Genomic DNA, 27,783 nt, shown 5'->3' with positions numbered 1-27,783 from the left:
AACAGGTCTATCAAGAAGGATTGGTAGTTACCTAGGTGTTTTTCGAACAGGCCAATCCAGAAGGATTGGTAGTTACCTAGGTGTGTTTTGTACAGGCCAATCCAGAAGGACTGGTAGTTACCTAGATGTGTTTCCAACAGGTCTATCTAGAAGGATTGGTACTTATCTAGGTGTGTTTCATACAGGCCTATCTAGGATTGGATGTTACCTAGGGGTGTTTTGAACAGGCCTGTCCAGAAGGATTGGTAGTTATCAGGGTGTGTTTTGAACAGGCCTACCTAGGATTGGTAGTTACCTAGGTGTGTTTTGAACAGGCCTATCTAGAAGGATTCGTAGTTATCTAGGTATGTTTTGTACAGGCCTATCTAGAAGGATTGGTAGTTACCTAGGTATGTTTTATACAGGCCTATCCAGAAGGATTCATAGTTATCACGGTGTGTTTTGAACAGGGATATCTAGGATTGTATGTCACCTAGGTGTGTTGTGGACAGGCCTATCTAGAATGAATGGTAGTTACCTAGGTGTGTTTTGTACAGGCCAATCCAGAAGGAGAGGTAGCTGTCTTTCAGAAACTCCAGGTTGCTCTTTATGAAGCGAAGTTCTTCAGGATCCTCGATGCTCACCAGAGACGCCCCTTCACACACAATATTGGTATTAATGCCTCTCCATTTACTTTCTTTACGGTTTGTTCTGTCCAAAGAAGTGCACAGTTCATGGATAACTGGATCCCAATTCCAGTTCTCTCCTTTTCTCCCTGAAGCGTTCACCATCTCACTCCACACCAGGATGTAAAACCATTAGATAGGTGTATCAGTCTGTATACTAAAGCATTAGATAGGTGTATCAGTCTGTGTCCTAAAGCATTAGATAGGTGTATCAGTCTGTGTCCTAAAGCATTAGATAGGTGTATCAGTCTGTGTCCTAAAGCATTAGATAGGTGTATCAGTCTGGGTCCTAAAGCATTAGATAGGTGTATCAGTCTGTGTCCTAAAGCATTAGATAGGTGTATCAGTCTGTGTCCTAAAGCATTAGATAGGTGTATCAGTCTGTATACTAAAGCATTAGATAGGTGTATCAGCCTGGGTACTAAAGCATTAGATAGGTGTATCAGTCTGTGTCCTAAAGCATTAGATAGGTGTATCAGTCTGGGTCCTAAAGCATTAGATAGGTGTATCAGTCTGTGTCCTAAAGCATTAGATAGGTGTATCAGTCTGTGTCCTAAAGCATTAGATAGGTGTATCAGTCTGGGTCCTAAAGCATTAGATAGGTGTATCAGTCTGTGTCCTAAAGCATTAGATAGGTGTATCAGTCTGTGTCCTAAAGCATTAGATAGGTGTATCAGTCTGTATACTAAAGCATTAGATAGGTGTATCAGCCTGGGTACTAAAGCATTAGATAGGTGTATCAGTCTGTGTCCTAAAGCATTAGATAGGTGTATCAGTCTGGGTCCTAAAGCATTAGATAGGTGTATCAGTCTGGGTCACACATTTTTATCCACCGATCCAGTCAACCAGTCCACACTGGAGGAGAATGGGATATGAGCCCTGTCCAAAATCACTCCATTGCTGATTGGAGTTTTAGGCTGGGTTTCTGTACAGCACTTTGAGATATCAGCTGATGTTCGAAGGGATATATAAATACATTTGATTTGATTTGATGTAGGGAATAGTGTAGTGGCCACTAAGTACTATGCCCTTGTATCTAAGATTAAACTTGCTATCAAATGTGGCATATTGAATATGAACGCATGTACCCTGAAGAGTTCTGAATGTGTTACATGGCCTCTCCTCTCTCTCCTGACAAGTCAACTTATCAGAAATCACGGGTATTCAATAGGTGGGCATTTTTTTACACACAAATTGGTTTTGAGGCTCCTCCTACCTTTACTTATACAGCTGGTGGAGGCGTCGGCCCACTCGATGTCGTTAATGACGAAGCTGTAGCAGTGCCCTCTGAAAGGCAACCAGGACCAGGGGCTGTTGCTACCACTGATCTCCTCCTGCTCCTCCTGGATACATTCCCCGGTGTACTGGGGTGGGGCCGTGGGCGGGACGGCTGTGGGGGGATCAAACAAAAAGGATTACAGCACTGCACAGGGATCAACCAATAGGATATCCTCTCTGGGAGAAACTAGCCAATGGTATTACGGCGCTGCATAAGGAACAACAAATAGGATCCTTCACACCCTGCTGCTTTCACACACTGGGGTAGGTACCTGTCTCACCTGGTGACAACTAACAGACTGGGTTTGGTACCTGTTACACCTGGGGACTACCAACACACTGGGGTAGGTACCTGTCTCACCTGGTGACAACTAACAGACTGGGGTTGGTACCTGTTACACCTGGGGACTACCAACACACTGGGGTAGGTACCTGTCTCACCTGGTGACTACTAACACACTGGGGTAGGTACCTGTCTCACCTGGTGACTACTAACACACTGGGGTAGGTACCTGTCTCACCTGGTGACTACTAACACACTGGGGTAGGTACCTGTCTCACCTGGTGACTACTAACACACTGGGGTAGGTACCTGTCTCACCTGGTGACTACTAACACACTGGGGTAGGTACCTGTCTCACCTGGTGACTATTAACACACTGGGGTAGGTACCTGTCTCACCTGGTGACTACTAACACACTGGGGTAGGTACCTGTCTCACCTGGTGACTACTAACACACTGGGGTAGGTACCTGTCTCACCTGGTGACTACTAACACACTGGGGTAGGTATCTGTCTCACCTGGTGACTACAAACACGCTGGGGTAGGTACCTGTCTAACCTGGTGACTAACACACTGGGGTAGGTACCTGTCTCATCTGGTGACTACTAACACACTGGGGTAGGTACCTGTCTCACCTGGGGACTACTAACACACTGGGGTAGGTACCTGTCTCACCTGGGGACGACGAACACACTGGGGCAGGTACCTGTCTCACCTGGGGACTACTAACACACTGGGGTAGGTACCTGTCTCAACTGGTGATGACCAACACACTGGGGTAGGAGACTGTCAGCTTGTGACTACTAACACACTGGGGTAAGAGATTGTCACTTGGTGACTACTAACACACTGGGGTAGGTACCTGTCTCACCTGGGTACTAGCAACACATTGAGGTAGGTACCTGTCTTGCCTGGGGACAACTAACACACTGTGGTTGGTACCTGTCTCACCTGGTGACTACTAACACACTGGGGTAGGAGACTCTCTCACCTGGTGACTACTAACACACTGGGGTAGGTACCTGTCTCACCTGGTGACTACTAACACACTGGGGTAGGAGACTCTCTCACCTGGTGACTACTAACACACTGGGGTAGGTACCTGTCTCACCTGGTGACTACGAACACACTGGGGTAGGTACCTGTCTCACCTGGGGACTTCTAACACACTGGGGTAGGTACCTGTCTCACCTGGTGACTACTAACACACTGGGGTAGGAGACTGTCAGCTGGCGACTACTAACACACTGGGGTAGGAGATTGTCACCTGGGGACAACTATCACACTGGGGTAGGTACCTGTCTCACCTGGTGACTACTAACACACTGGGGTAGGTACCTGTCTCACCTGGTGACTACTAACACACTGGGGTAGGAGACTCTCTCACCTGGTGACTACTAACACACTGGGGTAGGTACCTGTCTCACCTGGTGACTACTAACACACTGGGGTAGGAGACTGTCTCACCTTTGGACTACTATCACACTGGGGTAGGATACTGTCTCACCTGGGGACTACTATCACACTGGGGTAGGAGACTGTCTCACCTGGGGACTACTATCACACTGGGGTAGGTACCTGTCTCACCTGGTGACTACTAACACACTGGGGTAGGTACCTGTTTCACCTGGTGACAACTAACACACTGGGGTAGGAGACTGTCTCACCTGGGGACTACTAACATACTGGGGTAGGTACCTGTCTCACCTGGTAACTACTAACACACTGGGGTAGGTACATGTCTCACCTTTTGACTAATAACACACTGGGGTAGGAGACTCTCTTACCTGGTGACTACTAACACACTGGGGTAGGTACCTGTCACACCATGTGACTACCAACACACTGGGGTAGGTACCTGTCTCACCTGTGGACAACTATCACACTGGAGTGGGTACCTGTCTCACCTGGTGACTACTAACACACTGGGGTAGGTACCTGTCTCACCTGGTGACTACTAACACACTGGGGTAGGAGACTCTCTTACCTGGTGACTACTAACACACTGGGGTAGGTACATGTCTCACCTGGTGACTACTAACACACTGGGGTAGGAGACTGTCTCACCTGGTGACTACTAACACACTAGGGTAAGTACCTGTCTCACCTTTTGACTAATAACACACTGGGGTAGGGGACTCTCTTACCTGGTGACTACTAACACACTGGGGTAGGTACCTGTCTCACCTGGTGATTACTAACACACTGGGTTAGGAGACCCTCTCACCTGGTGACTACTAACACACTGGGGTAGGTACCTGTCTCACCTGGTGACTACTAACACACAGGGGTAGGAGACTGTCTCACCTGGGGACTACTATCACACTGGGGTAGGAGACTGTCTCACCTGGGGACTACTAACACACTGGGTAGGTACCTGTCTCACCTGGTGACTACTAACACACCGGGGTAGGAGACTGTCTCACCTGGGTACTACTAACACACTGGGGTAGGTACCTGTCTCGCCTGGGGACTACTAACACACTGGGGTAGGTACCTGTCTCGCCTGGGGACTACTAACACACTGGGGTAGGTACCTGTCTCACCTGGTGACAACTAACACACTGGGGTAGGAGACTGTCTCACCTGGGGACAACTAACACACTGGGGTAGGTACCTGTCTCGCCTGGGGACTACTAACACACTGGGGTAGGTACCTGTCTCGCCTGGGGACTACTAACACACTGGGGTAGGTACCTGTCTCACCTGGGGAGTACTAACACACTGGGGTAGGTACCTGTCTTACCTGGGGAGTACTAACACACTGGGGTAGGTACCTGTCTCGCCTGGGGACTACTAACACACTGGGGTAGGTACCTGTCTCACCTGGTGTCTACTAACACACTGGGGTAGGTACCTGTCTCACCTGGGGACTACTAACACACTGGGGTGGGTACCTGTCTCACCTGGTGAATACTAACACACTGGGGTAGGAGACTGTCTCACCTGGTGACTACTAACACACTGGGGAGGTACCTGTCTCACCTGGTGACTACTAACACACTGGGGTGGGTACCTGTCTCACCTGGGGACAACTATCACACTGGGGTAGGTACCTGTCTCACCTGGTGACTACTAACACACTGGGGTAGGTACCTGTCACCTTTTGACTACTAACACACTGGGGTAGGAGACTCTCTTACCTGGTGACTACTAACACACTGGGGTAGGTACCTGTCTCACCTGGTGACTACTAACACACTGGGGTAGGAGACTGTCTCACCTGGGGACTACTATCACACTGGGGTAGGTACCTGTCTCACCTGGGGACTACTAACACACTGGGGTAGGTACCTGTGTCACATGGGGATGACGAACACACTGGGGTAGGTACCTGTCTCACCTGGTGACTACTAACACACTGTGGTTGGTACCTGTCACACCTTTTGACTACTAACACACTGGGTTAGGTACCTGTCTCACCTGGTGACTAACACATTGAGGTAGGTACCTGTCTCACCTGGTGACTACTAACACACTGGGGTAAGAGATTGTCACCTGGTGACTACTAACACACTGGCGTAGGTACCTGTCTCACCTGGGGACAACTATCACACTGGGGTAGGTACCTGTCTCACCTGGTGACTACTAACACACTGGGGTAGGAGACTGTCTCACCTGGGGACTACTAACACACTGGGGTAGGTACCTGTCTCACCTGGTGACTAACACATTGAGGTAGGTACCTGTCTCACCTGGGGATGACTAACACACTGGGGTAGGAGACTGTCAGCTGGTGACTACTAACACACTGGGGTAAGAGATTGTCACCTGGTGACTACTAACACACTGGGTTAGGTACCTGTCTCACCTGGTGACTACTAACACACTGGGGTAGGTAACTGTCTCACCTGGTGACTACTAACACACTGGGGTAGGAGACTGTCAGCTGGTGACTACTAACACACTGGGGTAAGAGATTGTCACCTGGGGACAACTATCACACGGGGGTAGGTACCTGTCTCACCTGGTAACTACTAACACACTGGGGTAGGTACCTGTCTCACCTTTTGACTAATAACACACTGGGGTAGGAGACTCTCTTACCTGGTGACTACTAACACACTGGGGTAGGAGACTGTCTCACCTGGTGACTACTAACAGACTGGGGTAGGAGACTGTCTCACCTGGTGACTACTAACACACTGGGGTAGGTACCTGTCTCACCTGGTGACTAACACATTGAGGTAGGTACCTGTCTCACCTGGTGATGACTAACACACTGGGGTAGGAGACTGTCAGCTGGTGACTACTAACACACTGGGGTAAGAGATTGTCACCTGGTGACTACTAACACACTGGGTTAGGTACCTGTCTCACCTGGTGACTACTAACACACTGGGATAGGTACCTGTCTCACCTGGTGACTACTAACACACTTGGGTAGGAGACTGTCAGCTGGTGACTACTAACACACTGGGGTAGGAGACTCTCTTACCTGGTGACTACTAACACACTGGGGTAGGTACATGTCTCACCTGGTGACTACTAACACACTGGGGTAGGAGACTGTCTCACCTGGTGACTACTAACACACTAGGGTAAGTACCTGTCTCACCTTTTGACTAATAACACACTGGGGTAGGGGACTCTCTTACCTGGTGACTACTAACACACTGGGGTAGGTACCTGTCTCACCTGGTGATTACTAACACACTGGGTTAGGAGACCCTCTCACCTGGTGACTACTAACACACTGGGGTAGGTACCTGTCTCACCTGGTGACTACTAACACACAGGGGTAGGAGACTGTCTCACCTGGGGACTACTATCACACTGGGGTAGGAGACTGTCTCACCTGGGGACTACTAACACACTGGGGTAGGTACCTGTCTCACCTGGTGACTACTAACACACCGGGGTAGGAGACTGTCTCACCTGGGTACTACTAACACACTGGGGTAGGTACCTGTCTCGCCTGGGGACTACTAACACACTGGGGTAGGTACCTGTCTCGCCTGGGGACTACTAACACACTGGGGTAGGTACCTGTCTCACCTGGTGACAACTAACACACTGGGGTAGGAGACTGTCTCACCTGGGGACAACTAACACACTGGGGTAGGTACCTGTCTCGCCTGGGGACTACTAACACACTGGGGTAGGTACCTGTCTCGCCTGGGGACTACTAACACACTGGGGTAGGTACCTGTCTCACCTGGGGAGTACTAACACACTGGGGTAGGTACCTGTCTTACCTGGGGAGTACTAACACACTGGGGTAGGTACCTGTCTCGCCTGGGGACTACTAACACACTGGGGTAGGTACCTGTCTCACCTGGTGTCTACTAACACACTGGGGTAGGTACCTGTCTCACCTGGGGACTACTAACACACTGGGGTGGGTACCTGTCTCACCTGGTGAATACTAACACACTGGGGTAGGAGACTGTCTCACCTGGTGACTACTAACACACTGGGGAGGTACCTGTCTCACCTGGTGACTACTAACACACTGGGGTGGGTACCTGTCTCACCTGGGGACAACTATCACACTGGGGTAGGTACCTGTCTCACCTGGTGACTACTAACACACTGGGGTAGGTACCTGTCACCTTTTGACTACTAACACACTGGGGTAGGAGACTCTCTTACCTGGTGACTACTAACACACTGGGGTAGGTACCTGTCTCACCTGGTGACTACTAACACACTGGGGTAGGAGACTGTCTCACCTGGGGACTACTATCACACTGGGGTAGGTACCTGTCTCACCTGGGGACTACTAACACACTGGGGTAGGTACCTGTGTCACATGGGGACGACGAACACACTGGGGTAGGTACCTGTCTCACCTGGTGACTACTAACACACTGTGGTTGGTACCTGTCACACCTTGTGACTACTAACACACTGGGTTAGGTACCTGTCTCACCTGGTGACTAACACATTGAGGTAGGTACCTGTCTCACCTGGTGACTACTAACACACTGGGGTAAGAGATTGTCACCTGGTGACTACTAACACACTGGCGTAGGTACCTGTCTCACCTGGGGACAACTATCACACTGGGGTAGGTACCTGTCTCACCTGGTGACTACTAACACACTGGGGTAGGAGACTGTCTCACCTGGGGACTACTAACACACTGGGGTAGGTACCTGTCTCACCTGGTGACTAACACATTGAGGTAGGTACCTGTCTCACCTGGGGATGACTAACACACTGGGGTAGGAGACTGTCAGCTGGTGACTACTAACACACTGGGGTAAGAGATTGTCACCTGGTGACTACTAACACACTGGGTTAGGTACCTGTCTCACCTGGTGACTACTAACACACTGGGGTAGGTAACTGTCTCACCTGGTGACTACTAACACACTGGGGTAGGAGACTGTCAGCTGGTGACTACTAACACACTGGGGTAAGAGATTGTCACCTGGGGACAACTATCACACGGGGGTAGGTACCTGTCTCACCTGGTAACTACTAACACACTGGGGTAGGTACCTGTCTCACCTTTTGACTAATAACACACTGGGGTAGGAGACTCTCTTACCTGGTGACTACTAACACACTGGGGTAGGAGACTGTCTCACCTGGTGACTACTAACAGACTGGGGTAGGAGACTGTCTCACCTGGTGACTACTAACACACTGGGGTAGGTACCTGTCTCACCTGGTGACTAACACATTGAGGTAGGTACCTGTCTCACCTGGTGATGACTAACACACTGGGGTAGGAGACTGTCAGCTGGTGACTACTAACACACTGGGGTAAGAGATTGTCACCTGGTGACTACTAACACACTGGGTTAGGTACCTGTCTCACCTGGTGACTACTAACACACTGGGATAGGTACCTGTCTCACCTGGTGACTACTAACACACTTGGGTAGGAGACTGTCAGCTGGTGACTACTAACACACTGGGGTAAGAGATTGTCACCTGGGGACAACTATCACACTGGGGTAGGTACCTGTCTCACCTGGTGACTACTAACACACTGGGGTGGGTACCTGTCTCACCTGGGGACAACTATCACACTGGGGTAGGTACCTGTCTCACCTGGTGACTACTAACACACTGGGGTAGGTACCTGTCTCACCTTTTGAATACTAACACACTGGGGTAGGAGACTCTCTTACCTGGTGACTACTAACACACTGGGGTAGGTACCTGTCTCACCTGGGGACTACTAACACACTGGGGTAGGTACCTGTCTCACATGGGGACGACGAACACACTGGGGTAGGTACCTGTCTCACCTGGTGACTACTAACACACTGTGGTTGGTACCTGTCACACCTTGTGACTACTAACACTGTCACGAACCCCGCTTCCTGAGTCTGTGTTTGCCTGTGTTTCTGTCCTGGAGTGTGTTTCCGGTGTCCTGGAACGCACCCTGTCTGGTTGCCGGGCAAATTAGCTTGTTGGGAGATCGATGTTCACCCGCACCTGTATCCCATCAGTAATCTGCACACCTGTCCTGATCATCACCTCTCCCCTTCAAAAGCTCTGACCTGACATCCATTCCCTGCCGGATCGTTAGCCATGAACAGTATGTTGTGCCATAGTATCAGCCTCAAGTTGGATAGAATTTGTTTTGTTGTTTTGTACGTCTTGCTTGCCTTCAACTTACCTCATTTGTTCTGTCTTCAGTTACTCACCCGGATCATTTACCCCATTCCCGCCTGGTCATCGGAGGATTCCGCTTCCTCATTGGATCCACCTATTTACTCCCATCAACTCACCACCGCTGCCCGCTACGCCACCTGGATGTATCTACCCACTCACATTCACTTGTAAATAAATACTCACCTTCTTCCTACTCTCCTTGTCCTGGTCTGCTTCTGGGTTCGATTTTGAAGAAACGTGACAAACACACTGGGTTAGGTACCTGTCTCACCTGGTGACTAACACATTGAGGTAGGTACCTGTCTCACCTGGTGACTACTAACACACTGGGGTAAGAGATTGTCACCTGGTGACTACTAACACACTGGGGTAGGTACCTGTCTCACCTGGGGACAACTATCACACTGGGGTAGGTACCTGTCTCACCTGGGGACTACTAACACACTGGGGTAGGACACTGTCTCACCTGGGGACTACTAACACACTGGGGTAGGTACCTGTCTCGCCTGGGGACTACTAACACAATGGGGTAGGTACCTGTCTCGCCTGGGGACTACTAACACAATGGGGTAGGTACCTGTCTCACCTGGGGAGTACTAACACACTTGGGTGGGTACCTGTCTCACCTGGGGACTACTAACACACTGGGGTAGAAGACTGTCTCCCCTGGGGACTACTAACACACTGGGGTAGGACACTGTCTCACCTGGGGACTACTAACACACTGGGGTAGGTACCTGTCTCACCTGGGGACTACTAACACAATGGGGTAGGTACCTGTCTCGCCTGGGGACTACTAACACACTGGGGTAGGTACCTGTCTCACCTGGGGAGTACTAACACACTGGGGTAGGTACCTGTCTTACCTGGTGACTACTAACATACTGGGGTAGGTACCCGTCTCACCTGGTGACTACTAACACACTGGGGTAGGTACCTGTCTCACCTGGGGATTGCTTACACACACTGGGGTAGGAGACTGTCTCCCCTGGGGACTACTAACACACTGGGGTAGGACACTGTCTCACCTGGGGACTACTAACACACTGGGGTAGGTACCTGTCTCGCCTGGGGACTACTAACACAATGGGGTAGGTACCTGTCTCGCCTGGGGACTACTAACACACTGGGGTAGGTACCTGTCTCACCTGGGGAGTACTAACACACTGGGGTAGGTACCTGTCTTACCAGGTGACTACTAACACACTGGGGTAGGTACCTGTCTCACCTGGGGACTACTAACACACTGGGGTGGGTACCTGTCTCACCTGGTGAATACTAACACACTGGGGTAGGTACCTGTCTCGCCTGGGGACTACTAACACACTGGGGTAGGTACCTCTCTCACCTGGGGAGTACTAACACACTGGGGTAGGTACCTGTCTTACCTGGTGACTACTAACACACTGTGGTGGGTACCTGTCTCACCTGGTGACTACTTACACACTGGGGTAGGTACCTGTCTCACCTGGGGAGTACTAACACACTGGGGTAGGTACCTGTCTCACCTGGGGATTGCTTACACACACTGGGGTAGGAGACTGTCTCACATGGTGACTACTAACACAATGGGTTCAGTGACTGTCTTACCTGGGGACTGCTTACACACACTGGGGTAGGTGTGGTTACAAAGGGCTGTCTTCCATGTGCCTTCCACATCCAGGTAGACACAGGGCCTGTCTCTGCTGGGCTCATCCTTGGCCCACTGGTCCATGCTCAAGGGCCAGCCGTCCATCCACCTGAAGTAGCCTTGCGTCTGAAAAAACAAACCACTACAGCTGTAAGTCAGTTGGTAGAGCACGGCGCTCCCAACGTCACTCTCATGGGTTTGATTCCTGCTGGCAACGCCCTGACGATCTGAACTCCATGTTATATTACAGTACACTAGCCTTTCCTGACAATCTGAACTCCATGTTATATTACAGTACACTAGCCTTTCCTGACAATCTGAACACCGTTTTGTGGTGCTGTAGACGACCCTGTGGTTGAAACCCACCCGTATCCCCTACCAGTCCCGTGACTTCTTCCCGTTCACCCAACACATTCCAACGTCATCTGGATCCTACAGATAACCATTAACTTGTATCAAATGTATCAAATGTATTTATAAAGCCCTTCTTAGATCAGCTTATGTCACACAGCGCTGTACAGAAACCCAGCCTAAAACCCCAAACAGGAAGCAATGCAGGTGTAGAAGCACCTTGTTACATCTGATATACCAACCGTTTTCTCTCACCCCTCAGATACTATAGTATTACTGATGTACCAACCAGTCTCTATAACCCCTCAGATACTATAGTATTACTGATGTACAAACCAGTCTCTATCACCCCTCAGATACTATAGTATTACTGATGTACCAACCAGTCTCTATCACACCTCAGATACTATAGTATTACTACAACCAGTCTCTATCACCCCTCAGATACTATAGTTTTACTGATGTACCAACCAGTCTCTATCACCCCTCAGATACTATAGTATTACTGATGTACCAACCAGTCTCTATCACCCCTCAGATACTATAGTATTACTGATGTACCAACCAGTCTCTATCACCCCTCAGATACTATAGTATTACTGATGTACCAACCAGTCTCTATAACCCCTCAGATACTATAGTATTACTACAACCAGTCTCTATCACCCCTCAGATACTATAGTATTACTGATGTACCAACCAGTCTCTATCCCCCCTCAGATACTATAGTATTACTACAACCAGTCTCTATCACCCCTCAGATACTATAGTATTACTGATGTACCAACCAGTCTCTATCACCCCTCAGATACTATAGTATTACTACAACCAGTCTCTATCACCCCTCAGATACTATAGTATTACTGATGTACCAACCAGTCTCTATCATCCCTCAGATACTATAGTATTACTGATGTACCAACCAGTCTCTATCACCCCTCAGATACTATAGTATTACTGATGTACCAACCAGTCTCTATCCCCCCTCAGATACTATAGTATTACTACAACCAGTCTCTATCACCCCTCAGATACTATAGTATTACTGATGTACCAACCAGTCTCTATCACCCCTCAGATACTATAGTATTACTACAACCAGTCTCTATCACCCCTCAGATACTATAGTATTACTGATGTACCAACCAGTCTCTATAACCCCTCAGATACTATAGTATTACTGATGTACCAACCAGTCTCTATCACCCCTCAGATACTATAGTATTACTACAACCAGTCTCTATCACCCCTCAGAAACTATAGTATTACTGATGTAACAACCAGTCTCTATCACCCCTCATATACTATAGTATTACTACAACCAGTCTCTATCACCCCTCAGATACTATAGTATTACTACAACCAGTCTCTATCACCCCTCAGATACTATAGTATTACTGATGTATCAACCAGTCTCTATCACCCCTCAGATACTATAGTATTACTGATGTACCAACCAGTCTCTATCACCCCTCAGATACTATAGTATTACTGATGTACCAACCAGTCTCTATCACCCCTCAGATACTATAGTATTACTGATGTACCAACCAGTCTCTATCCCCCCTCAGATACTATAGTATTACTACAACCAGTCTCTATCACCCCTCAGATACTATAGTATTACTGATGTACCAACCAGTCTCTATCACCCCTCAGATACTATAGTATTACTACAACCAGTCTCTATCACCCCTCAGATACTATAGTATTACTGATGTACCAACCAGTCTCTATAACCCCTCAGATACTATAGTATTACTGATGTACCAACCAGTCTCTATCACCCCTCAGATACTATAGTATTACTACAACCAGTCTCTATCACCCCTCAGATACTATAGTATTACTGATGTAACAACCAGTCTCTATCACCCCTCATATACTATAGTATTACTACAACCAGTCTCTATCACCCCTCAGATACTATAGTATTACTACAACCAGTCTCTATCACCCCTCAGATACTATAGTATTACTGATGTATCAACCAGTCTCTATCACCCCTCAGATACTATAGTATTACTGATGTACCAACCAGTCTCTATCACCCCTCAGATACTATAGTATTACTGATGTACCAACCAGTCTCTATCACCCCTCAGATACTATAGTATTACTGATGTACCAACCAGTCTCTATCACCCCTCAGATACTATAGTATTACTGATGTACCAACCAGTCTCTATCACACCTCAGATACTATAGTATTACTGATGTACCAACCAGTCTCTATCACCCCTCAGATACTATAGTATTACTGATGTACCAACCAGTCTCTATCCCCCCTCAGATACTATAGTATTACTGATGTACCAACCAGTCTCTATAACCCCTCAGATACTATAGTATTACTGATGTACCAACCAGTCTCTATCACACCTCAGATACTATAGTATTACTGATGTACCAACCAGTCTCTATAACCCCTCAGATACTATAGTATTACTGATGTACCAACCAGTCTCTATCACCCCTCAGATACTATAGTATTACTGATGTACCAACCAGTCTCTATCCCCCCTCAGATACTATAGTATTACTGATGTACCAACCAGTCTCTAGCACCCCTCAGATACTATAGTATTACTGATGTACCAACCAGTCTCTATCACCCCTCAGATACTATAGTATTACTACAACCAGTCTCTATCACCCCTCAGATACTATAGTATTACTGATGTACCAACCAGTCTCTACCCCCCCTCAGATACTATAGTATTACTGATGTTCCAACCAGTCTCTATCACCCCTCAGATACTATAGTATTACTGGTGTACCAACCAGTCTCTACCCCCCCTCAGATACTATAGTATTACTGATGTACCAACCAGTCTCTATCACACCTCAGATACTATAGTATTACTGATGTACCAACCAGTCTCTACCCCCCCTCAGATACTATAGTATTACTGATGTACCAACCAGTCTCTACCCCCCCTCAGATACTATAGTATTACTGATGTACCAACCAGTCTCTATCACCCCTCAGATACTATAGTATTACTGATGTACCAACCAGTCTCTATCACCCCTCAGATACTATAGTATTACTGATGTACCAACCAGTCTCTATCCCCCCTCAGATACTATAGTATTACTGATGTACCAACCAGTCTCTATCACCCCTCAGATACTATAGTATTACTGATGTACCAACCAGTCTCTATCACCCCTCAGATACTATAGTATTACTACAACCAGTCTCTATCACCCCTCAGATACTATAGTATTACTGATGTACCAACCAGTCTCTATAACCCCTCATATACTATAGTATTACTGATGTACCAACCAGTCTCTATCACCCCTCAGATACTATAGTATTACTGATGTACCAACCAGTCTCTATTCCCCCTCAGATACTATAGTATTACTGATGTACCAACCAGTCTCTACCCCCCCTCAGATACTATAGTATTACTGATGTACCAACCAGTCTCTAGCACCCTTCAGATACTATAGTATTACTGATGTACCAACCAGTCTCTATAACCCCTCAGATACTATAGTATTACTGATGTACCAACCAGTCTCTATCACCCCTCAGATACTATAGTATTACTGATGTACCAACCAGTCTCTATAACCCCTCAGATACTATAGTATTACTGATGTACCAACCAGTCTCTATCACCCCTCAGATACTATAGTATTACTGATGTACCAACCCGTCTCTATCACCCCTCAGATACTATAGTATTACTACAACCAGTCTCTATCACCCCTCAGATACTATAGTATTACTGATGTACCAACCAGTCTCTATCACCCCTCAGATACTATAGTATTACTGATGTACCAACCAGTCTCTATCACCCCTCAGATACTATAGTATTACTACAACCAGTCTCTATCACCCCTCAGATACTATAGTATTACTGATGTACCAACCAGTCTCTATCACCCCTCAGATACTATAGTATTACTGATGTACCAACCAGTCTCTATCCCCCCTCAGATACTATAGTATTACTACAACCAGTCTCTATCACCCCTCAGATACTATAGTATTACTGATGTACCAACCAGTCTCTATCACCCCTCAGATACTATAGTGTTACTACAACCAGTCTCTATCACCCCTCAGATACTATAGTATTACTGATGTACCAACCAGTCTCTATAACCCCTCAGATACTATAGTATTACTGATGTACCAACCAGTCTCTATCACCCCTCAGATACTATAGTATTACTACAACCAGTCTCTATCACCCCTCAGATACTATAGTATTACTGATGTAACAACCAGTCTCTATCACCCCTCATATACTATAGTATTACTACAACCAGTCTCTATCACCCCTCAGATACTATAGTATTACTACAACCAGTCTCTATCACCCCTCAGATACTATAGTATTACTGATGTATCAACCAGTCTCTATCACCCCTCAGATACTATAGTATTACTGATGTACCAACCAGTCTCTATCACCCCTCAGATACTATAGTATTACTGATGTACCAACCAGTCTCTATCACCCCTCAGATACTATAGTATTACTGATGTACCAACCAGTCTCTATCACCCCTCAGATACTATAGTATTACTGATGTACCAACCAGTCTCTATCACACCTCAGATACTATAGTATTACTGATGTACCAACCAGTCTCTATCACCCCTCAGATACTATAGTATTACTGATGTACCAACCAGTCTCTATCCCCCCTCAGATACTATAGTATTACTGATGTACCAACCAGTCTCTATAACCCCTCAGATACTATAGTATTACTGATGTACCAACCAGTCTCTATCACACCTCAGATACTATAGTATTACTGATGTACCAACCAGTCTCTATCACCCCTCAGATACTATAGTATTACTGATGTACCAACCAGTCTCTATCACCCCTCAGATACTATAGTATTACTGATGTACCAACCAGTCTCTATCCCCCCTCAGATACTATAGTATTACTGATGTACCAACCAGTCTCTATAACCCCTCAGATACTATAGTATTACTGATGTACCAACCAGTCTCTATCACACCTCAGATACTATAGTATTACTGATGTACCAACCAGTCTCTATAACCCCTCAGATACTATAGTATTACTGATGTACCAACCAGTCTCTATCACCCCTCAGATACTATAGTATTACTGATGTACCAACCAGTCTCTATCCCCCCTCAGATACTATAGTATTACTGATGTACCAACCAGTCTCTAGCACCCCTCAGATACTATAGTATTACTGATGTACCAACCAGTCTCTATCACCCCTCAGATACTATAGTATTACTACAGCCAGTCTCTATCACCCCTCAGATACTATAGTATTACTGATGTACCAACCAGTCTCTACCCCCCCTCAGATACTATAGTATTACTGATGTTCCAACCAGTCTCTATCACCCCTCAGATACTATAGTATTACTGATGTACCAACCAGTCTCTACCCCCCCTCAGATACTATAGTATTACTGATGTACCAACCAGTCTCTATCACACCTCAGATACTATAGTATTACTGATGTACCAACCAGTCTCTACCCCCCCTCAGATACTATAGTATTACTGATGTACCAACCAGTCTCTACCCCTCCTCAGATACTATAGTATTACTGATGTACCAACCAGTCTCTATCACCCCTCAGATACTATAGTATTACTGATGTACCAACCAGTCTCTATCACCCCTCAGATACTATAGTATTACTGATGTACCAACCAGTCTCTATCCCCCCTCAGATACTATAGTATTACTGATGTACCAACCAGTCTCTATCACCCCTCAGATACTATAGTATTACTGATGTACCAACCAGTCTCTATCACCCCTCAGATACTATAGTATTACTACAACCAGTCTCTATCACCCCTCAGATACTATAGTATTACTGATGTACCAACCAGTCTCTATAACCCCTCATATACTATAGTATTACTGATGTACCAACCAGTCTCTATCACCCCTCAGATACTATAGTATTACTGATGTACCAACCAGTCTCTATCCCCCCTCAGATACTATAGTATTACTGATGTACCAACCAGTCTCTACCCCCCCTCAGATACTATAGTATTACTGATGTACCAACCAGTCTCTAGCACCCTTCAGATACTATAGTATTACTGATGTACCAACCAGTCTCTATAACCCCTCAGATACTATAGTATTACTGATGTACCAACCAGTCTCTATCACCCCTCAGATACTATAGTATTACTGATGTACCAACCAGTCTCTATAACCCCTCAGATACTATAGTATTACTGATGTACCAACCAGTCTCTATCACCCCTCAGATACTATAGTATTACTGATGTACCAACCCGTCTCTATCACCCCTCAGATACTATAGTATTACTACAACCAGTCTCTATCACCCCTCAGATACTATAGTATTACTGATGTACCAACCAGTCTCTATCACCCCTCAGATACTATAGTATTACTGATGTACCAACCAGTCTCTATCACCCCTCAGATACTATAGTATTACTGATGTACCAACCAGTCTCTATCACCCCTCAGATACTATAGTATTACTGATGTACCAACCAGTCTCTATCACCCCTCAGATACTATAGTATTACTACAACCAGTCTCTTTATTTTATTTTACCTTTATTTAACCAGGTAGGCAAGTTGAGAACAAGTTCTCATTTACAATTGCGACCTGGCCAAGATAAAGCAAAGCAGTTCGACAGATACAACGACACAGAGTTACACATGGAGTAAAACAAACATACAGTCAATAATACAGTATAAACAAGTCTATATACGATGTGAGCCAATGAGGTGAGAGAAGGGAGGTAAAGGCAAAAAAGGCCATGGTGGCAAAGTAAATACAATATAGCAAGTAAAACACTGGAATGGTAGTTTTGCAATGGAAGAATGTGCAAAGTAGAAATAAAAATAATGGGGTGCAAAGGAGCAAAATAAATAAATAAATAAAAATTAAATACAGTTGGGAAAGAGGTAGTTGTTTGGGCTAAATTATAGGTGGGCTATGTACAGGTGCAGTAATCTGTGAGCTGCTCCGACAGTTGGTGCTTAAAGCTAGTGAGGGAGATAACTGTTTCCAGTTTCAGAGATTTTTGTAGTTCGTTCCAGTCATTGGCAGCAGAGAACTGGAAGGAGAGGCGGCCAAAGAAAGAACTGGTTTTGGGGGTGACTAGAGAGATATACCTGCTGGAGCGTGTGCTACAGGTGGGAGATGCTATGGTGACCAGCGAGCTGAGATAAGGGGGGACTTTACCTAGCAGGGTCTTGTAGATGACAGATACTATAGTATTACTACAACCAGTCTCTATCCCCCCTCAGATACTATAGTATTACTGATGTACCAACCAGTCTCTATCACCCCTCAGATACTATAGTATTACTTATGATCCGTCATGTCTCCAGTATAGAAATGTTCAAAGTTTCACCCAGAATCCAACAGTACCAATAACCTGCCTGTTCTGATGAGGAGTCCGTTGCACCTGAAGAGACAGCTAGTAATGTACCTCATTCCTATTGAGTCCAATCCACAGTGGTGTCTGCAGCTTCAGAGCCTGCAGCTCCAGGTAGGCTGCTGACAGTTCATCCAGGGTGCTAGCCAGCTGGCCCTCCTCAGCCTCACACTGCATCCGGGCTTCGGGCCATGTCCTGTTCTGGGGCAGCACCTTGTAGGAGTCGTTGGCCAGCTTCACCCAGCCTCTAGGTAACACTGTCGGTGTCGGGACTGGGATGCCTGAGTCTTGGAGGGCAGAGCAACACTTAGTCACATTACAAATCACAAGGCCGAGGATGGAGACACAAAGGAGGAGGAAGAAGAGGATGAAGAGTAGGAGAGAGAAAGAAGAAGAGAGAGAGAGAAGAGGAGGAGGAGAATGTCTTTTCTCACCAACTTTACGCTGACAGATGAAGCCGTGTGTGTCGTTGCAGGACCTGATTTCCCATTTTCCCAAGATGGAGGAGGAACTGGCAATCACAATACACTGTGAGACAAAGATGATCAATATCGACAACATTCACAGCCACAGACTTAATTCCCTCATATAGTAGAGCTTTGAGCAAAATGTAAGTCTAGCACTTTAAATAATACATTATTAATATGTTATTATATCCGATTTATTGTGTGTAATTCTCATTTTGAATGGTGATAGTTTGTTTAAATGGATCTTACCCGACTAGCCTGAGAGGAAAGCATATCCATGTACAACTACAATTAGAAAACAAAATGGTATACGTTAGTGGTATTTATTAAGAAATTGTTCTAGAGATAGAATAAACGATAGGGATTTAGTCAATATGTTTCAGTAAAATATGTAAACGATGGGGATTTAATCAACGTGTTTCAGTATAATATGTATTTAAACATATGTACAGTAGGCCTGTCGGTGGGTGTGTGTGGATATATGTGTTTGTGTATAAATGTGTGTCTACAAAATGTTTAGTATACAGTGTTTCCACCAAGTACGAACTCTGGGGTGTTTCCACCAAGTATGAACTCTGGGGTGTTTCCAGCCAGTATGAACTCTGGGGTGTTTCCAACCAGTATGACCTCTGGGGTGTTTCCAACCAGTATGAACTCTGGGGTGTTTCCAGCAAGTATGAACTCTGGGGTGTTTCCAGCCAGTATGAACTCTGGGGTGTTTCCAGCAAGTATGAACTCTGGGGTGTTTCCAGCCAGTATGAACTCTGGGGTGTTTCCAGCCAGTATGAACTCTGGGGTGTTTCCAACCAGTATGACCTCTGGGGTGTTTCCAACCAGTATGAACTCTGGGGTGTTTCCAGCAAGTATGAACTCTGGGGTGTTTCCAGCCAGTATGAACTCTGGGGTGTTTCCAGCAAGTATGAACTCTGGGGTGTTTCCAGCCAGTATGAACTCTGGGGTGTTTACACCAAGTATGACCTCTGGGGTGTTTCCAACCAGTATGAACTCTGGGGTGTTTCCACCAAGTATGAACTCTGGGGTGTTTCCAGCACGTATGACCTCTGGGGTGTTTCCAACCAGTATGACCTCTGGGGTGATTCCACCAAGTATGACCTCTGGGGTGTTTCCAACCAGTATGACCTCTGGGGTGTTTCCAACCAGTATGACCTCTGGGGTGTTTCCAACCAGTATGACCTCTGGGGTGTTTCCACCAAGTATGACCTCTGGGGTGTTTCCAACCAGTATGACCTCTAGGGTGTTTCCACCAAGTATGATCTCTGGGGTGTTTCCAACCAGTATGATTAATGACTTACCTTTTAGGCAGCAAAATGTGAAGACTTTGCAAAGTGTGTGTAGACGTTCACTAGGTCCTGTGTGTGTGTATGTCTGTGTTTACTTAAAGTTTGAAGGGACTTTACCTGACTATGGTAAAACCATCGCGATGGGAACATTTTCGACAGTCTCTACAATTAAGAAACAAAATATTATATATTAGTGTTATTAATTAAGAAACATTATTGGTTTAGGGATAAAATTAGCACATGAAACTCAAAGTAAACTAACACATGTCCAGTGTACCACACAGTGTTCCAGGCTGTAATGTATGTGTATATTATGTAAAATGTTACCTCAAGTTTCACCACTGAGCAAATCTAAGATCTGCTGAGCACAAACTTGAAAGTGGTGAAAATTCTGTGCTACTTCCAGCGCACGTTTACTGTGAACACTGAGGCTGTACCTGCTTTAAGTTACAGTTTTACTGTGAACACTGAGGCTGTGCCCACTAAGTTACAGTTTTACTGTGAACACTGAGGCAGTACCTGCTTTAAGTTACAGTTTTACTGTGAACACTGAGGCTGTACCTGCTTTAAGTTACAGTTTTACTGTGAACACTGAGGCAGTACCTGCTTTAAGTTACAGTTTTAACAGTGGACGAGTAGGCCACTGTGGCTATTTGATCATAATGTAGGCCTACCACCAAAAACAATGGAGAAAATGCATCCCATAAAATGTAACATGGAAATAGATGTTCTATCATTCAGCCTACAGTAGCAGCCAATGTGTGGTGTTCAATATAGGCCTACATTCCATGAGACTTATGAAAAACACATGCAGGGCTTGACATGAACCTGTTTATCCACTTGTCCTTCAGACAAGGATGTAACTGAATGTGTTTGTTTTTTGATGCAAGAAACCACTTTTAGAAAATTAAAATTAATTATTATTCCCGTACAATTATTACATAGAATCAGACAAATTATGCAACGCTCTGCCTATTGGCTACTTAGCTTATTCAAGCCGGTCTGAAAATACAACACCGTCCCTTTAAGATAAAAAAGCTCTGGCTTTTCAAAGATGGCTAGAAATGCACACTTTGTACTTTTGTAAGAAGCTACTCCCCAATAGTTACATTTTTTATTTATTTCACCTTTATTTAACCAGGTAGGCCAGTTGAGAACAAGTTCTCATTTACAACTGTGACCCAGACCAAGATAAAGCAAAGCAGTGTGACAAAAACACAGTTACACATGGGATAAGCAATCGTACAGTCAATATCACAATAGAAAAAATTGTATACAATGTGTGTAAATGAAGTAAGGAGGTAAGGCAATAAATAGGCCAATAGTGGCGTCGTAATTACAATTTAGCAATTCACTCTGAAGTGATAACTGAGCAGATGATGATGATGTGCAAGTAGAGATGCTCGTGTGCAAAAGAGCAGAAAAGTAAATAAAAACAGTACGCTAGGTAGTTGTCACGGCCGTCGTCAGAATGAGACCAAGGTGCAGCATTTTGAGTGTACATTTTATTTTATTTTGTAAAATGTCGCCAACGAAACAAGGATACAAGGAAATGACCGTGAAGCTTACAAGGGCTATAGTGCCCCTAACAAAGATAACTTCCCACAATGACAACAGGGAAAAGGCTGCCGTCGCTGGAGGCTCCTGCCTGAAGGCCATCGCTGGAGGCTCCGGACTGGAGATCGTCATTAGAGGCTTCTTGCCATGGATCATCACTGGAGGCTTCGTGCCATGGATCATCACTGGAGGCTTCATGCCATGGATCATCACTGGAGGCTTCATGCCATGGATCATCACTGGAGGCTTCATGCCATGGATCATCACTGGAGGCTTCGTGCCATGGATCATCACTGAAGGCTTCGTGCCATGGTCATCACTGGAGGCTTCGTGCCATGGATCATCACTGGAGTGAGGAGACGTATGGGCAGCCTGGTGCATGGAGCTGCCACATGGCTCACCCGGCTGGGGAGACATACAGGAGGCCTGGTTTTGGGATCAGGCACAGGACTCACCAGGCTGGGGAGACATACAGGAGGCTTGGTTCTGGGAGCAGGCACAGGACTCACCGGGCTGGGGAGACTTACTGGAGGCTTGGTTCTTGGAGCAGGCACAGGACTCACCGGGCTGGGGAGACTTACTGGAGGCTTGGTTCTGGGAGCAGGCACAGGACTCACCAGGCTGGGGGGACTTACTGGAGGCTTGGTTCTGGGAGCAGGTACAGGACTCACCAGGCTGGGGAGACATACTGGAGGCTTGGTTCTTGGCGGAGGCACCGGATACACCGTGGAGGCGCACTGGAGGTCTCGAGCGTAGAGCCTGCACAACCTGTCCTGGCTGGATGGTGACTTTGGCCCGGCACGTGCGGGGAGCTGGAATTCTTTTGGGGCTGCCTCTCGGGCTTCCGTGCTAGCCTTGACTCCTGGTATCGTTGTTGTTCCTCCCTTGCTACTTCCGCCTGTTTCCATGACAGGGTCTTGTCCCCTGCCATAACCTGCTCCCATGTCCAAGATGTCCTCCACTCTCTCTTCTCCCGGGCCCAGGATTCCTGCTCCTCCTGGCCACGCTGCTTGGTCCATTGGTGTCACGGCCGTCGTCGGAATGAGACGTCGGAATGAGACCAAGGTGCAGCGTTGTAAGCGTACATTTTTTATTTTGTAAAATGTCGCCAATAAAACAACAAAACAAGGATACGACCTTGAAGCTTACAAGGGCTATAGTGCCCCTAACAAAGATAACTTCCCACAATGACAAAAGGGAAAAGGCTCCCTAAGTATGATTCCCAATCAGAGACAACGATAGACAGCTGTCCCTGATAGAGAACCATACCAGGCCAAAACATAGAAATACAAAACATAGAAAACAGAACATAGAATGCCCACCCAAATCACACCCTGACCAAACCAAATAGAGACATAAAACGGCTCTCTAAGGTCAGGGCATGACAATGGGGATGAAGTAGGTAGATTGGGTGGGCTATTTACAGATGGGCTATTTACAGATGGGCTGTGTACAGCTGCAGCGATCGGTAAGCTGCTCTGAATGCTGACTCTTAAAGTTAGTGAGAGAAATATGTCTCCAACTTCAGTGATTTTTGCAGTTCGTTCCAGTCAGCAGAGAACTGGAAGGAAAGGCGGCCAAAGGGGTGTTGGCTTTGGGGATGACCAGTGAGATACTGTATACCTGCTGGAGCGTGTGCTATGGGTGGGTGTTACTATGGTGACCAGTGAGCTGAAATAAGGCAGAGCTTTACCCAGCAAAGACTTATAGATGACCTGGAGCCAGTGTGTTTGGCGACGAATATGAAGCGAGGACCAGCCAACGAGAGCATACAGGTCACAGTAGTGGGTAGTGTATGGGGCTTTGGTGACAAAACAGATGGCACTGTGATAGACTGCATCCAATTTGCTGAGTAGAGTGTTGGAGGCTAATTTGTAAATGACATCACCGAAGTCAAGGATTGGTAGGATAGTTAGTTTTACGAGGGTGTGTTTGGCAGCATGAGTGAAGGAGGCTTTGTTGCGAAATAGGAAGCCAATTCTAGATTTAACTTTGGATTGGAGATGCTTAATGTGAGTCTGGAAGGAGAGTTACAGTCTAACCAGACACCTAGGAATTTATAGTTGGCCACATATTCTAAGTCAGAACCATCCAGAGTAGTGATGCTAGTCGGGCGGGCAGGTGTGGGCAGCGATCGGTTGAAGTGCATGCACTTCGGTTGAAGTGCATGCATTTCGTTTTACTAGCGTTTAAGAGCAGTTGGAGGCCACTGCAGTAGTGTTGTCTGGCATTGAAGCTTGTTTGGAGGTTTGTTAACACAGTGTCCAACGAAGGGCCAGAGGTATACAGAACGGTGTCGTCTGCGTAGAGGTGGGTCAAAGAATCACCAGCAGCAAGAGCGACGTCATTGATGCATACAGAGAAAAGAGTTGGCCTGAGGATTGAACCCTGTGGCACCCCCATAGAGACTGCCAGAGGTCCGGACAACAGGCCCTCCGATTTTACACACTGAACTCTATCTGAGAAGAAGTTGGTGAACCAGGTGAGGCAGTCATTTGAGAAACCAAGGCTTTTGTCTGCCGATAAGAATGTGGTTATTGACAGAGTCGAAAGCCTTGACCAGTTCGATGAATACGGCTGCACAGTATTGTCTCTTAGCAATAGCGGTTATGATATCGTTAAGGACCTTGAGCGTGGCTGATGTGCACCCGTGACCAGCTCGGAAACCAGATTGTATAGCGGAGAAGGTACGGCTCTTTCAGAACATCAGCTGGGTGGAAGAGGGGGGGGGGGGGGTCTTGGGCAACTTGCTGCAGTGGGTGTTGAGATGTTGGCCGGGGTAGGGGTAGCCAGGTGGAAAGCATGGTCAGCCATAGAGAAATACTTATTAAAATTGTTGACTAGAAATTGTTGACTAGGAAGTAGCTATAACTGGGCTAATAACTAGCTAACTAGCAAAACATACACAGGTGGCAACAAGTAGCTCTCACTTTGATCTCAGAACAAGAGCATCTACAACAACCCTTGGCCGTCATGTCTACGACCAGCTGTGGTATATTGGCCATGGAAAAGAACAAGATCATCTACTCCCGACTGCTCGTACTCTAGCCTGAACACAGTGAACGGCACAGATCCATATATGGCAATGGCTAGCTGTGGTATATTGGCCATGGAAAACAACCCTCGGCCCTCGTTGCTGAGGTAAATATGTGTACATGCGTACCTTAATGAAATCCAAGTTTAAGTATTTGACTGCCTGGCCATCGGTCCAGACAAACGCGTCCCGGTTTAAGTTACTCAGTCCAATCCACAGGTCAGTAGCACCAGAAGTCATCTGGGTCGTCAGAAACACTGCAACCATAGAGATAGATAGAGGACTCATCTTTATATCTGTGTCATTATAGAGTCTGTGACAGCTTGGGTAGCTCCATAGAGATAGATAGAGGACTCATCTTTATATCTGTGTCATTATAGAGTCTGTGACAGCTTGGGTAGCTCCATAGAGATAGATAGAGGACTCATCCTTATATCTGTTCCATTATAGCATCTGTGACAGCATGGGTATCTACATAGAGATAGATAGAGGACTCATCTTTATATCTGTGTCATTATAGCATCTGTGACAGCATGGGTATCTCCATAGAGATAGATAGAGGACTCATCCTTATATCTGTTCCATTATAGCATCTGTGACAGCATGGGCGGCTCCATTGAGGCTGCAACCCATAGGACTCCCCACCCAGTTGACTACTTAAAAATGGTGGATGATGGCAATGTCTAATAACAATGGCAATGTCAAAGATAAAATGGGTTATATCCATGATGAGTCCTCTGTCTCTATGGGCAGCGCAATGAAGGGTTATCTCCATTTTAAAGTGGTACATTTTCTTATTCATTGACAAACCATAGGTAACCAAATTTGATGAAAACAATGCTCCAATCATTGGCTGATTTCTCTAAACCCATAGAAATCCCCACCCAGTTGACTACTTTAAAATGGTGGAACCCCTCAATCCATCCAGAGCCCTCTATCTCTATTGCTACAACCCACAGGAGAGAGTGTTGGTCAGGATAGAACAGGATGAAACAAATGATGAACAAATTTTATTTGTCACATACACATGGTTAGCAGATGTTAATGCGAGTGTAGCGAAATGCTTGTGCTTCTAGTTCCGACAATGCAGTAATATCCAACGAGTAATCTAACCGAACAATTCCAAAACTATTGTCTTATACACACAAGTGTAAGGGGATAAAGAATATGTACATAAAGATATGAATGAGTGACACTAATAGTAGAATCCATGGGATGTTTATGTGCATGGCTGTCTGTAAAATGTCAGTTGATCAGCTGTTCAGTTTAGGGTCAGTGGCGTTGTCTGTGGGTGTTAAATACCTGCCTGTCTAAGAGAAGATGCCCGTTCATTCAGTATATACATATATTTTGCAGTGGTGTAAAGTATTTTAAGTACTTAAGTAGTTTATGGGGATCTGTACTTTACTATTTATACTTTTGACAACTTTTCCTTTTCCTTCACTACATTCCTAAAGAAAATAACTTTTTACTCCATACATTTTTCCTGACACTCTAAAGTACTTGTTACATTCAGGAAAATGGTCAATTCACACTCTTATCAAGAGAACGTCCCTGGTCATCCCTACTGTCTCTCTGTTGAGTTTGTAAATTATGTTTGAGTGTTGGAGCGTGCCCCTGGGTATCCATTCATTTAAAAAACTGGAAAATCGTGCTGTCTTGTTTGCTTAATATAAGTAATTTTAAATGATTTATACTTTTACTTTTGATACTTAAGTATATTTTAAAAAACAAATACTTTTAGACTTTTACTCAGGTATTATTTTACTGGGTGACTTTGAATTTTACTTGAGTCATTTTCTATTAACCATCTTTACTTTTACTCACGTATAAAAATAGGGTACTTCTTCCACCACTGATTTGCTTTTAAAGTATGTTGTATGTTTTAGGATCAATAGAGGTGATAGGTAGGAGAAAGAGCTATGGTCTTACATGTACTCCAGAGGGAGGGTCTTAGACCGCCACAGACGAGGGGTCATTTACAGGTTAAAATAATCTCACCTTGCTCCCGCCTACTGGCGATGGACGCCAGGTTAGCTCCCATGGATTGGCAGTACGATCTGGCCTCGAGCCAGGTACAAGGCACCCGGTATCCAATCAATTTGTAGCACTATAATCAAATCAATAAGCAATAAATCAAGTTGATTCAAGTTGATTGATTATAGGCAAACACTTTGAGTTAGACTTCCATTCTCAAAGCCTGTTGAAAAACTGTATCG

General features: G+C 45.9%; 1 protein-coding gene across 1 annotated transcript in view; it reads right to left on the bottom strand.

The window, feature by feature from the left end:
* LOC109886356 (macrophage mannose receptor 1-like) overlaps nt 1–27,783 on the bottom strand; it is a 91,814-nt gene that overhangs the window by 3,656 nt on the left and 60,375 nt on the right. Inside the window, exons 19-27 of the mRNA XM_031806765.1 lie at nt 27,566–27,674; nt 25,694–25,821; nt 21,091–21,135; nt 19,922–19,957; nt 19,640–19,733; nt 19,260–19,492; nt 11,395–11,560; nt 1,882–2,055; nt 518–634 (exon numbers count right to left, since the gene is read on the bottom strand). Coding sequence (XP_031662625.1) covers nt 518–634; nt 1,882–2,055; nt 11,395–11,560; nt 19,260–19,492; nt 19,640–19,733; nt 19,922–19,957; nt 21,091–21,135; nt 25,694–25,821; nt 27,566–27,674 — 1,102 coding nt within the window. The remainder of the gene's footprint in view (nt 1–517; nt 635–1,881; nt 2,056–11,394; nt 11,561–19,259; nt 19,493–19,639; nt 19,734–19,921; nt 19,958–21,090; nt 21,136–25,693; nt 25,822–27,565; nt 27,675–27,783) is intronic.

Source organism: Oncorhynchus kisutch, linkage group LG27 (assembly GCF_002021735.2).
Source record: "Oncorhynchus kisutch isolate 150728-3 linkage group LG27, Okis_V2, whole genome shotgun sequence".
In the NCBI taxonomy this organism is placed as follows: domain Eukaryota; kingdom Metazoa; phylum Chordata; class Actinopteri; order Salmoniformes; family Salmonidae; genus Oncorhynchus; species Oncorhynchus kisutch.
The sequence above is the reverse complement of the archived record's forward strand: the minus strand, read 5'-3'. Positions and strand labels throughout refer to the sequence as shown.